General features: G+C 39.2%; 1 protein-coding gene across 14 annotated transcripts in view; it reads left to right on the top strand.

Moving 5' to 3' along the window:
* The window catches only part of EML5 (EMAP like 5), a 100,750-nt gene that overhangs the window by 11,875 nt on the left and 74,127 nt on the right, over positions 1-14,748 (top strand). For all 14 annotated transcript variants that reach the window (XR_014002458.1, XR_014002459.1, XR_014002460.1 and 11 more), the window contains exon 2: positions 11,837-11,996. Coding sequence is in view for 10 of the 14 variants with exons in the window: in XM_081171910.1 (XP_081028036.1) it covers positions 11,837-11,996 (160 nt within the window). In the remaining 4 variants the exon portion in view is untranslated. The remainder of the gene's footprint in view (positions 1-11,836; positions 11,997-14,748) is intronic.

A 14,748-nucleotide genomic window follows, 5' to 3' on the forward strand; every position in this document is an offset into this window, starting at 1 on the left:
TGTTTTTTGTTCTGTATTATAATTGCTACCAAGTGCTCAGTGCTGTAGAAATTCAAAAATATTACTATCATCATCATCATTGCTGGTGAGTGCTTGGTGCTGTATGAACATGCAAAATGTGCTAGTAGCGTAGCATAGCAGGGAGGGCGCATTCTGTGGTTCGCCTCAGGTGCCAAACTGTATTGGGCTTGCCTTGACCACACCAGACAAGTATCAGAGGAAAATGGGCCCCTTAAAGGCACATTTGATATACCACAAGTATCCACCAAATAAACTGAACATGTTGATTGACAGGCCCAGACTGGTACCCAGGAACTATCTACTGCAACAGGGCTTTTTAACCTGTGGTCCATGGACCTCTAGGGTCATAAAATTTATACAACATTTGATTATAGAAAACCTCAAAGTGGTTTACAAAAAAGGAAAATCTATAAAATAATGAAAAATTTACAATACAAGAAGTTAAAATACCAAAGCAGTTTAAAATTCACACTAGCTCTCATGAGCATCTGGATAGCCTTGACTAAACAAATTACAGGACCTAATAACATCATACACTGGCTTATCTTCCAATGCAAGGAGGTTAAGGGGTGATATGATAGCCATGTTCAAATATATAAAAGGATGTCACATAGAGGAGGGAGAAAGGTTGTTTTCTGCTGCTCCAGAGAAGCGGACACGGAGCAATGGATCCAAACTACAAGAAAGAAGATTCCACCTAAACATTAGGAAGAACTTCCTGACAGTAAGAGCTGTTCGACAGTGGAATTTGCTGCCAAGGAGTGTGGTGGAGTCTCCTACTTTGGAGGTCTTTAAGCAGAGGCTTGACAACCATATGTCAGGAGTGCTCTGATGGTGTTTCCTGCTTGGCAGGGGGTTGGACTCGATGGCCCTTGTGGTCTCTTCCAACTCTATGATTCTATGATTCTATGAATCTATATGCCTTCATCTGAAAGCAGTACCTTTCTGCTTTCTACATAGAACAAAGTGGTCAATCTTTATGCTAAAAAGACCAGTTCAAACCAAAGTTCAAAGAGGATAGAAGTGAAAAGAGCTGTGAAGAAGAAACTGCAGGAAATTAATAAAAAAATCATTTGAGAGGCACAGGGGAAGAGGAAACTATCCAGTAGATACCAGCTGGATTTCTGATGGGCAGTTTCTGAAGGCATGGGGGAGCCTTTAAAAGAAAAAGGGGAAAGGAGATTTAGAGGGATTGTGTGTGTTTTATCTGCTGAATTTCCTCTTTTTCTTTTGCAACCTTTAAGGCTAGGCTTGCCCATTGACCTGAACTCCCACAGGCACTCCACTATGCCTGGCCTCAATTCTATATAATTTTAGACAATTGGTTAAAATGCACCTGTTTTGGCAGGTTTTTGGGAAAGTGACATGATTAGATAAATTGATTGTCACTGCTGTTATTAATAAATTGTTATGTGTTGATATAATTGGTGGTGGTGTTTTCATGGGGTTTACTTTTTGTTTTTATCTTGTCCGATTTTGTTGTAAGCCCCCCTGTAAAGAGAGGGGAATGAATGAATGAATAAGAAAGAAAGAAAGAAAGATCTTAAGTTTTAGATGAGGAAAATCTGGTGGAAATATATTTTGTCCTCATTTGACAATGGAAAATATGATTTTGGACTGCACTGCTCTACAAGATTCACCTAGTAATATACAGTACCTTTACGTTTTTGAGAAATCAGCAGGATGTAATGTCATGTGCCTAATTTAGAACCGCTGCCATAAACACTAAAGCAATTATGTCAAGAAATTAGGATGTATAAACTGTGTTCTGCTGCTATCTGAATATAAGAAATTCCAACACTCATTCCTATAAAAAATATAAATGTAAATAGTTGTTCCTCTATTTTATTTGGCTTAGGTAACATCAATGTATAGTTTGTTGTGTATGGTAAGATCCTGCAGATGTAATAAAATGACTGATTGAGAGTTGCTGTACTTTCTATTTAATTACAGATAGGTAGCCGTGTTGGTCTGCCATAGTCAAAATAAAAAAATTCCTTCCAGTAGCACCTTAAAGACCAACTAAGTTAGTTCTTGGTATGAGCTTTCGTGTGCATGCACAGAAGTGTGCATGCACACGAAAGCTCATACCAAGAACTAACTTAGTTGGTCTTTAAGGTGCTACTGGAAGGAATTTTTTTATTTTTTCTATTTAATGACACTATTAACTTTCCTTGGTAATCAGTTTTAGCACAACAAATGGATAGCCATTTCTCATTTGTGGTGTGCAGTTCCAAATTTCTTCCCTTGAGTATGATTTTTGTTGTGGGGATATTTTTTTCTACCAGAGAATAGCCTGTTACTGGATTTTATTGTTTTTATTTGCTGTAAGCTTCCCTAAGTGAAGCAAATTCATTGGAAGGGTAGGAGTGTAATAATAATAAAGTGCTGCTGTCAATTCATGAGTTTCCCTCTCCTGTTTCCCTAATAATAACGTGTAGTTTAACACAACATGCTATGGGTGGGATTCCACTTGCACAATGCGGCTTAGCCACCCCCCTGCACACCTGAAATTGGCTCTGGGGAGGTTAGGAGAGCCCACAGAACAGGTGGGGGATCAGGGTTTGTTCCATCTGGCAAGCTGAAGAGTATGATGTTGAATTACACCCGATATGCTTCTGTACCTTGAATATCAACAGCTGGTGATGTGATGTGGGCATGGTGAAACACACAGCAAAATGTATGTGGTGCTACAGTAGATGGGATGTTAGATGGGAAAGAGACATATAGTGGTAGCAGTTCCATGTCTCTCTTAATGTGATTTTGAGTTCCACCCTGTGTTATATATACTCTAGTGTCCCATAGTCTGGGTTTCTATAGAGAATATTAGCCCGTACTGGCAGTTTCTTGCACAAAGTGACAATGGGATCAGAAATTAAAATGTTTTCCTTACTGCACTGATTCTTATGACAGTGCTCCCCCGCCCCATTCAGAATTATTTTCTAAATAATGATTCTTAATGATTGTAGAAATAGAGTAAGAAAATGAATGTGTGTGTATGAGTCAAAGACAATGTCTGTGTGCAATGACATGTTCCTTATTACCATTGTTGTGTACCAAGAAATAGTTAATAAGCTGGAAGATCACCAGGCTGTCACTAGGCAGCTTAACTAGATGAATCTTGCCCTTTAATGAAGGCTCTAAAAGTGCTTCTTTCTTGAGGGTATACCAGATAGGGGTGCAAGATTACAACCTCCAGAATGATGCAGTGGAAAATTGTGCAGCTCATGTACCTCTCATCTGATTTTTCACCTGGCTCCTCTTCCCTTGCCTGCTATTGAACAATATTAAAGTTCCATTTTCTAAGTAGGAGAAGGACAGGAGGAAGGTGTATAAGAGGACTGGAGAAGGAAAGGCAAGAAGGGATGGTGGCTGCACAATCTCCCACAGCCTTGTTTGTTTGCTTGCTTTAATCATCTTGCTTTAATTTGCATTTTGTTCGATTCTTTGTCCTTCCTCACTTTTGGGGCATCAGGGGCTGTCACAGCTGCAGTAAAGAAACTGAGATGGGAGAATATATTTTCCAATAAAACATGGCAAACATGAGTTTACAAGCTTGTGTTTTCTGCGGTATTGTGAATGTGGTAACAGATGGGGTTTTTATAGGGGAGAATTAGCTGTTGGGCTGGCATCAGGGGTTGGTATAAAAGGGTATGTACTAAGGCTCACACCCCAGTAGAGAGCCCATTACCAATCCTTGGTGTCTGGTGGTGACACTGCTTCTCCTTGATGCTTTCCTGTCCTCAGTAAATGAGCCCACTGTGAGAATAATGATAAGAAGCGACTTCCGGTCGGTGCCAGCGCTTAATGGCGGTCCTAGCTCCGAGCTCCGGAGAAGGACTGCTTCGCAAGTTCGGGTCTTACCCGCTACGGCAAGCGGGGGACCCCTAAAATCCCAGGCGCTGAAGCCTGAGAACAAGGAGACTCGGTGGGCACCTTTGCGCCCCCCGGTACCGTGAAAGAGCCTTTTTAAAGGCTACGGATCGACATCGGGAGTGAGCGCGGTGCTGAGAGTCGCTACCCAGCCTGCGAAGTGAAGCCGCGTCGCCATAAGCGGAGAGCGCCGATTCCTTCCTGAAAAGAAATTCGGACTGATTCCCCGTGAGTAAGAACTGAAAAATAACTGGGACTCTTTTACTTTTAAAAATTGGGCTAAAAACGGGGGAGATTTAAACAAAGGAAGTCTGCCTCCCCCCGACTGCATGAAAGCGAAAGCAACGGAACTTTAAACCTGCATCCGTTTAAATCTGTCCTTTGATCAGCTAAACCGGACATTTAAACCTTTGATCTCCCCTCTAGCAAGCAGGGCAGAGGGGAGGCGAATCTGACCATTAACTGCATGACTTATTTGGAGGAAAAAAACATCTGCTGTCTCATCTGTTTGATTGTACGAAACGGTCTGCCTTCTTAGTACACTGAACTGACTTTTCCCTGTGAAGTGATACTTTGATACAAAGTTTTTACACTGCCTGACTATTGTATATCACAAGAAGAAACAGTATAAATTGGGCAACTGTGGCAATTTGATTTAGTAACATTGGCTTGGACTGTGTTAATTTCCCCTTTTTCTCACTTTTTGGACTGTCTCCTTTGTTTTGGTACTTGGAAATTTTGTTCTATGGCCATTTTGATTTGCTCCCTCTAGAGGATAAAGTAAAGTTCGGCACGGCTTAAGACAGTGGAATTTTCCAAGGGAGAACAAATCCCGTGGGAATTGACCTTGACATGAGTGGCCCACAAGAAGAGATAGTGACAAGAGCCAAGATCAAGCAACAACAGCAACAACAACAGCTGCAGCTGCAACAGGCAAAGAAAAGAGGTTCAATTTCAGGCGCAACAGCCGGATCAGCAGGAACAACAGGTCAAGACAAAGGAGCAGCCGTCTCTATGGAAGCTGTGACAGAGGCCTTGCTCAAGATAAACCAAACCCTGGAGTCTTTGACAAAACAGACTTCAGAGAACACACAAAAATTAACAGAAATATCAGCAAGACTGAATCAGAATACAGAATCTATAAATAGATTGGTAGAGGAGAACGCCACCACGCGCCAAATTGCCGAGGAGGCCAAAGCCACTGCCGGAGAGACACAGGAGAAGCTAGAGCCCCTTGCCAAGAAGGTCTATGAGCATGATGCAACATTGGCCTTGTGGGACTTACAGAGGAAAGAGAGAAATTTAAAATTAAGACTGATTCCGGAGAACGAAAGAGACAGCCTTGTGGAATACTTGACACGGGAGTTTGTGGATTGTTGGGACCTTGAGGAAGACGAATTTAAAATTACGACTGCCTTCAGATTGGGTAAAAAGCAAGATAGAAAGACACCGAGAGACTGTTTGATTACACTCAGATCCAAGGAGGAAAGAGACAAAATATTAGGATTACACTTCGAAAAGGCCCTGCAAATTGGAAACTCAGCTGTACAGATCTTTAAAGACATCCCAAAATACATTCTGGACTTAAGAAACTTTTACAAGGACCTGGTTCTCTTGCTAAAGAAGAACACTATTCGCTTTAGGTGGGAGTTCCCACAAGGACTGTCATTTGACTACAAGGCAAAGAAAGTGAAAATAAAGACAATTCAAGACAAAGACAAATTTTTGGCAAGATACCAGGAGGATTTACAGAAGGGGACTGTGGACGTACTTGCAGAACAGAGGAGAGCATTGGACATCTTGAATCTTTTGCCTGGACAAAAATCATTACCATCAGAAGAAGAGCAACAACTTGGAGCTGTTGGAGGAGTCTTAAGAAAATAACAAGATGGCTCTGCAATTCCTTAGTTGGAATTGTAATGGGCTCAATGGGCCTTTGAAGAGAAGACAAGTATTTCATATATTGAATAAAGAACAATTGGACTTGATATGCTTACAAGAAACTCACATAACCAGAGCCCATAGGAGATTACTTTCAAATAAAAGGCTAGGACAAGAATTTATTTCATCAGATAAAGTTAAGAAGAGAGGAGTTGTAATATATGTGAAGGAGAAATGGGCTCCAAAAATGATATTCAAAGATGAACAAGGGAGATATCTGGCTGTGGAGATACAAGTACATGGAGAAAAATTCTTAGTTGTTGGAATTTATGCACCAAATGAAGGCAAATCTGACTTCTTTAAGAGACTTCATGAAACCTTGACGGACTATTTGGATTACAATATGATAATCATGGGAGACATGAATGGCGTGGTCTCCACTAATATGGACAAGGCACAAAGATTAACAGTCACTAAAGAAGGGAGACTCCCTAAGACTTTTTTCGAAATGACAGAAAATATGGACTTGATAGACATTTGGAGAACAAGGAACCCTCTGGAGAGAGAGGGAACCTTTTTCTCCCAAGCAATGATGACCTGGACCAGAATTGACCAAATCTGGGTTACTAGTGGACTGGCTCCAAAGATTAAGAAAGTGGAAATCTGCCCAAAAACTTGCTCCGACCATAACGCCGTGAAGATGGAGATGAAACCCACAATAACTGGTCAATTTAGATGGAGAATGAATGACACCCTCTTTCGAGATAAGGAGATTCTCACGAAGGCCCAAAAGACCCTAAAAGACTATTTTGAAATAAATTTGAGGACCGACGTCGAGAAAAGAGTGATCTGGGATGCAAGTAAAGCGGTTATGAGAGGACTCTTGATTCAACAAAACTCAATAAAGAGGAAAAAACAAAATGAGAAAAAAGAGAAGATCTTGGAAATGATAAAAGAAGGAGAGAGGAAATTAAGAACAAAACCAAAGTCTCAGGACATTTTAAGAGAGATCAAGTTATATCAAACCCAATATATGGAATTGATGAACCAAGAGATTGAATGGAAGATAAAGCAAATGAAGCAAAAAACTTTTGAATCAGCAAATAAATGTGGTAAACTTTTGGCATGGCAATTGAAGAAAAGGCAGAAACTAAATACAGTTACAAGTCTAGAGGTGGATGGAAAGAACATATCTAAACCCAATGAAATTAGAAATTGCTTTTTAAGTTATTTCAAAAAACTCTATATTCAAGGCCCGCAAAATGAAGAAGATATAGACAAATTCCTTGGAAGATATGGATTACAAAACATCTCTCAGCAAAGTAAGATGGACTTGAACCAGAGAATCTCAGAACAAGAGATAGAGGCTGCCATTCAGAATATGCAACTGGGCAAATCTCCGGGACCAGATGGATTGACTTCTAGATACTACAAATCGCTGAAGGAATGGTTGATTCAACCATTAAGAGAAGTTTGTAATGAGATCCTTGAAGGAAAAAGGGCACCTGAATCGTGGAAAGAGGCATACATTTCACTCATACCAAAGTCAGAGACTGAAAAGACCCAACTCAAGAACTACCGCCCAATATCATTGCTCAATGTGGATTACAAAATTTTTGCAGACATTTTGGCAAAAAGACTTAAAAGAGTTTTGATGGAGATGATTCATAAGGACCAAGCAGGCTTTCTCCCTAAAAGACACCTGGCGGACAATGTAAGGAATGTTATAGACATTCTGGAAAAGCTAGAGGTGAATATAAACACTAAAGCAGTATTGATATTTGTAGACGCGGAGAAAGCCTTTGACAATATTTCTTGGAGTTTTATGAAGAAGAATCTGCATAGGATGGGGGTAGGTCCGGGTTTTGAGAATGGTATGGCTGCAATATACTCTGAACAAAAGGCCAAACTGATTGTAAATAATGTGGTGACTGAGGAGCTTAAGATAGAAAAAGGAACACGACAGGGGTGCCCGATCTCCCCATTACTCTTTATTACAGTTCTGGAGGTCTTGCTGAATATGATAAGAAATGACCAGCAGGTTAAAGGTGTGCAGGTCGGAGCTAAACATTACAAATTAAGAGCGTTCGCAGATGACTTAGTATTGACTTTGCAAGAGCCAAACACTAGTACGAAAAAGGTATTAGAAATAATACAACAGTTTGGCCAGGTAGCTGGATTTAAGTTGAACAAGCTAAAAACCAAAGTTTTAGGGAAAAACCTAACAGATATGGAAAAGGAGAAATTTCAAGAGGAAACAGGTTTGACTGTGGTCAAAAAGGTCAAATATCTAGGGGTTTATCTAACATCCAAGAATCAGAATTTGTATAAGGACAACTATGAGAAATGTTGGTCAGAAATCAAAAAAGACTTAGAAATATGGTCAAATTTGAAACTGTCAATGTTAGGCCGAATTGCAGTAATTAAAATGAATGTATTGCCTAGAATGCTATTTTTGTTTCAGACCTTGCAGATTATTGACAAGATGGAATGTTTTAAGAGGTGGCATAAAGATATTTCGAAATTTGTCTGGCAGGGCAAAAAGCCCCGAATTAAATTTAAAATACTGACAGATGCTAAAGAAAGAGGGGGTTTTGCCCTGCCGGACCTAAAATTGTACTATGAGGCAGCAGCTTTTTGCTGGCTCAAAGAATGGATGCTCCTCGAGAATACAGACATCTTGGATCTGGAAGGTTTCAACAATGCTTTTGGTTGGCATGCATATCTTTGGTATGATAAAGTTAACAGTGCCTTCAAAAATCACATTGTTAGAAAAGCATTGTTTAATGTTTGGATAAGATATAAAGATCTATTGGAAAATAAAACCCCTAGATGGGTGTCACCAGTGGAGGCTAATGCTGTGAAAAAACTCAATATGGAGGTCGGATGGCCGAAGTATTGGGAAATCTTAGAACAGGATGGAGATAAGTTCAAATTACAAAGCCAGGAAAAATTGAAACATAAAGTGGAAAATTGGTTTCAATACCGTCAAATAATGGAATTTTTTAAACAGGACAGGAAAGTCGGCTTCCAGGTGGAAAAATCAAAATTAGAAACCGAATTGCTAGAACCTACCACTAAGAATTTATCTAGAATGTATAACTTGTTGCTGAAGTGGAATACAGAGGAGGAAACAGTCAAATCAGCCATGATTAAGTGGGCACAGGATGTTGGTCATAACATTATGTCAGATGACTGGGAATGGTTATGGAACACCGGTATCAAATTTACGGCATGTAATGCCTTAAAGGAAAACATTATGAAAATGGTATACAGGTGGTACATGACCCCAGTCAAGCTGGCAAAAATTTATCATTTGCCCGATAACAAATGTTGGAAATGCAAAGAGACTGAAGGTACCTTCTACCACCTTTGGTGGACATGCCCGAAGATTAAGGCTTTCTGGGAAATGATTTATAATGAAATGAAAAAGGTACTTAAATGTACTTTTCCTAAAAAACCAGAGGCCTTTCTCTTGGGCATTGTCGGCCAATTGGTGCCAAAGAAGGACAGAGCTTTTTTCATGTACGCTACAACAGCAGCAAGAATACTCATCGCAAAGTATTGGAAGACACAAGATCTACCCACTCTGGAAGAATGGCAGATGAAAGTGATGGACTATATGACATTGGCAGAGATGACAGGCAGAATCCGTGATCAAGGAAAAGAGACAGCGGAAGAAGAATGGAGAAAATTCAAAAGATATCTTAAGGACTATTATAAACTTAATGAATGTTAGAGTGTTTTGGTTCTTAGGAACAAAGGGATACAGTGACATAAGGTTAGAATATAGAGATGACTAAGATGATTAAGGTTGGAAAGTAACAATTGGGAGTTGCTATAAAATTATGGACATTGGGATGCAGAAAGGGGGGGTATGGGGAAGTCTTAGAAAAGAGGTTTATGAAAATATGTTATGAAATTATACGTGTATGTTTGTTTTCTTAAGTGTTTGTTTGTTTTTTAAAAAAATTTCGTAAAACCAATAAAAATTTTATAAAAAAAAAAAAAAAAAAGAGAATAATGATAAGAAGCAGTACACTGTATCTGCTTTATTCCCTCTTCCTTCAGGAAGTGGTCCTGATTTGAGCCCAGAAGGAGAGGCAGTAGCAACAGCAGGGAGGAGGTAGACCCATTGAGACCATTGTGCCCAAATGGGGAACCAGCCCTAGCAGAAGGAAGTGGTGTTGTTAAAGGAAGTCTCAGTGGGTGGGTATTACCGTACATTACACCCAAGGTCTAATGGGGATTTGAGTAGTCACAAAACAATTTCCTCTCATGTCACTTTGGTTAGTGACCCTGGGTATTTTTTTATTCAGAAATGTGCAATGGTTGACTTGCTTGACTCATTCTGTCTTATTTTTTCTTCAAACACCACTAGTATGTTGCATCTTGTATGTTGCTATTTGCTTGTGGCAAATTGTGGTTTATCATGCATTTAATCTGTAGGGAATTATGTCCAGGGGATCTTGCCTTAGAGGAACTGGACAAGAGGACTTTTCTTTGCCGCTATGATTCTAATCACTTACCCTACTGCCTTTTGTAGCTACAGTCAAATATTTAACTAAAATGTAAGAAAGCTGCAATGTTAAAAATAACATTTTAAACTGAAGGAGAGGGAAATGGGCCCTTTTTGTGTAATAGTATATAAGCCATCTCCTTGATAATATATTACCAGTGCTTATTTCTATGCCACCTTGCTCTGACTGCTTGACCTTTTTTGTTTTATGTATAATATACAGCTTTTCTTCAAATAATTAATCTTGCCCAAAGGCTATAAACAGACCATCTGCCTAAGTACTTAAAACTAGGTCATATATTCTGGTTATATTTTAATTATAGGGGTTAGTTCATTTCTGTTGGTCTTTTTTCTTTTATTCTTAGCTGAGCCACACAGATTATTATTCACCTGAGCTGAGGATTTAACTGCTCACAATTTTTCTCTCATTAGTCAGTCATCTTAGCCAGTTGCAATTAGTTTTCTATTCTATATTTAGATACTATTAGCACTGAAGGCAGGGAAAAAGAAGAAAAGAAAATGAAAAATAAAGCTGTCGAAGCCTAATGACCTGGTTCTCTCTTCCTTCTTTTTTCCATTCTTCAAATATGTCAAATTTGCCAGGAATATCTGAAGCCTCCCATATTAAATACCTTCTGGAGGATAGGTCAAATGATATTACACTCACTGTGGCAGTTTCTTTTAGAGGTCGCAAGAAACAAAGATGATCATGCTCTAAGCATAACAAAATGACTACCTCGGTCTCTTTCGCCTGTTGTTTGGTTGTTTTTACTGTATCGTGTTTTGAAACTGTTTTGTGGGTCTATAGACCACAATAAAGAGAGAGATATATAATATGTCTAATTTCCTGCTCTTTATGTGGGTGAGTGCGTGTGTGCATGCATGTGGACCATATCCACCCATGGAGAGGAACAAAACTCAACAATAAAAACACAGTAACAAAATATTAAAATTAAAACAAGTACAAACATTCAGCAATATATTAAAACATAATTCAGTAAGTTATATTCAGCTAGAATAAAAAAATAACTTTTATATCTACAGTAATGATACATAATTAAAACAACAGCATGACCAATAAAACACATCAGTTAAAATCTGTTTGAAAGGTGTTTTTAAAAAGTCTAAAACTAACTAAATGTAAAGACAGTCCATTAATCAGGGCCTTCAATACTAATCTTAAAAACAAGGCCAGCCCAAGCCATTTGGCACCTGTGGCAGACCCCAAAATGGCACCCCCTTCTCTGCCAGGGTGAGAGACAATCTACATCAGGGACAAGGGGGAAGAAAGATTGAGATCAGGATCTTCTGCCCTGTGGATCATGCCGCCTGAGGTGTTTGCCTCACCTGGCCTCATGGGTGAGCCAGCCCTGTTTAAAGCGCAGGTATAGAAAAAGATGGTTAGACATATTAGCTGTAGCACCTTTGAATGAAAGATCAGAACTGTATTTATTTTTTATAGAAAGTTTTGTTGCATTCAGAACGCTGAACAGCTGTTTTAAATTTTAATAACAACTTTCCCCTATGTTTCTTTTTTCCAAGTCTTGCTTTGCATCCTGAACGAGTATTGGTGGCAACAGGTCAAGTTGGGAAAGAACCGTATATCTGTGTTTGGGACTCGTACACTGTGCAGACAATATCAGTAATGAAAGATGTTCATACACATGGTATAGCTTGCTTGGCATTTGACGTAGATGGTCAGGTATGTGTATGTGTTTAGTTTTCTAGTTTAATGAGTGCATGATATGTATCCTTTTGCTATGAATTCTGCTGTACATACTGAGTTTGGGAGACAAATTAACTGAAATGCTCATTTTTTATAGATATTTAAAAAATATGGACATGAGATAAATTAAGGCACATTTACACAGCTAAAATGGGTCCTGTCATTCTAAAAAACAGGCAGCAAAGTTATTGCATGTGAGTGGCCTGGTAAGGCAACCTATGACTTACTGCAGTTGTGGTTAGTGGGGTGGTACAGGTGGTACAGCATTGCTTGCCTGCTTTCTGCTGTGCTGTAGAGTTTGTTTTTGTGTTTTCAGAATGAACATTGTAAGTATACTGATCACCCAGGGCCATGCAAATGCACCCTGAAGCTTCTGAAAGAATACACATTATGGTATGTTTTCTGCAGTCAACAAAATCTAGCTGGGGAAAAAAGAGGTTTCAGTCCTCTTTTACATAACTGTATAACTGATGACAGAATGGCCGCTAGGATGTCCTTGCAAACAGATTGGAATAAATGTGTGAATTCTAGTTATTATTTTTTTCGGTCTGTTTGCCCACACAAATTCATGTTAGTCATTTGTGGCATATTAACAGCTTGAAAAGAAATGGAGGAAACCCTTGGCAGTTTACAAAAACTTTCCTGCCTGGCTACATGCAATAAATTCTTACTCAACTTAGGCAAGCACACAAATGACTTTCTACAAACTTACGTAATTTGAGGTTCACAATATTTGGGAGTTATTAATTGATAGGTTTTTTTACTGAGACTCTTACTTTTATATGAAAGAAACATTAACCTTATGGTGGTTAGTTGCCTATCACTGACATTCAGTGGTCACTGGGAAGCACATATTCAAAGTCAATGTGCACTTGAAATCCTTCCAGGGTAGGATAGGGAGTGAAATGAAAGGAAGATGGTTTTAAATAAAAAATGGCAAGCAGAAGAAGGGTCAAGCGCACACCCACACATTTCACACACCATTTTTTGATTCCCTCACCCCAAAGTGGCATTTCATATTCTTTTCTTTGTGATGCTGTTAGACGTTTGTTACTGGTACAGTGCAATATTTTTCATTTGAGACACACCTCTAACTATCAAGAGCGTTTTGTACAGCTTGTTTAATGTCTTTCTGGTAGGGGTGACTAAACTTTGTTTCCCCCAGATGTTGCTAGACTAAAGCTCCTAACATCTCTAACTATTAGCCATGCTTCCTGGAGCTAAGAGAGTTTGTATCTAACAAAATCTGGAGGACCACAGGTTAGCCACACCTTAATAATAATAATAAGCTTCTAAACGTTGTTTTGAAAGGCAGTACTTAAAGCAATCTTTGAAATGTTATTATTTTCCCTTTGTGAACTGAGAATCTGATGTAGAAAAGACAGCTGCCATTTCTGTTACTCCCTTTGGGCAATAAATGTAAACAGTTTTACCAGGCATGATTCTGCATAGCAACTCATCTACTGATATGTTTATGGTGCAGGATTCTGCTGATCTGTGTGGTGCAGGTAATGCTGCTATTTAATTGCAATAGAGAAAAATTGCCAAGAAGAAATAAAAATCAAGGAACTGGATTAAGGGGAAAAACCAAAAACTTAAGTGGGAAGGAGCAGAGTTAGGAAAGGGAATACGTTTTCTCAATAGACCGTTTTGAAAATATCAGTAAGGTACAGTTAAATTATACACAGGAAGTCTTGTGTATTTTCAGTGTTTGCTAACCTCTGATTGAGGTGAGTGAGTACAATCCTAATTTTTATAACTTCACTTGGCCCACTAAGATCTTGCTGCTTAAGGACTCTGGTATGGATTTTCAAAGGCAAAATTTCCTTAAATTTGAGCATCAGAATAATAAGTCTTGCTGAAGGAGAAATAAATTTTTTTTTGCAAAGGTAAATTTCTCCATGGGTCACGAAGAGTCAGACATGAATAAAACCACTAAACAACAACAGCAACAAGTTGATTGAAACTCTCACAGCATGTTGATAGGTGCAATCCAATAGACATTGTATATTTGGACTTCTAGAAACATCTCATCAAAGCCTCCTGAAAAAACTTAGCAGATGTGCGATAAGAGGATGGGTCCTAACAGTAACTGGCTAAAGAATAGGGCACAGAGAATAGGAACGGATAGTTCTCAGAATCAGAGGAATAAGGTGTGATCTGTTATGTATGTAGGCATTGTAGGCTGAAGCCAGGCTATATGCATGACATTACAGGCCTAGGCCACAATGCTTCCTGGAGCTCAGAAGCTTGATCTGCATAACAAAAGACAGAGAGGATTCTAAAACCCTCCAATGACATATGCTGGGAGCTGGCAGGCAGCTGAAATAGGGCCAGTGTTATGAATTGCCAATCACTGCATAAGATGACCTTTCACAGGAGGGGAGTGCCCTTGTTTGCCATTCTACTCTTCTAGTTCCTGATGTTACAATAAATCCTTTTGAGCTGAAATCTGGTCTTGGGTCATGCCTGAACCCACCAACACTTCATGATCTGTATTGAGACAGACACTTTTGAACTTGTTCATAAATAATGAGTTAGGAATGAGCAGCAAGGTGACCAATGGCATCAAATTATTCAGGGTGGTAAGAACAAAAAGGATTGCAAAGAGCCCCAGAAGGATCACTCCAAAATGGGTTGAGTGAAAAAACCATCCCATATGCACTGGCAGAATTGGAACTGGTGGCAACTCACCAGAAAAAAATAAACCATGAGGTAATGGTGGCTA

This window comes from Podarcis bocagei, assembly GCF_964188305.1.
Source record: "Podarcis bocagei genome assembly, chromosome: 1".
Classification (NCBI taxonomy): Eukaryota; Metazoa; Chordata; class Lepidosauria; order Squamata; family Lacertidae; genus Podarcis; species Podarcis bocagei.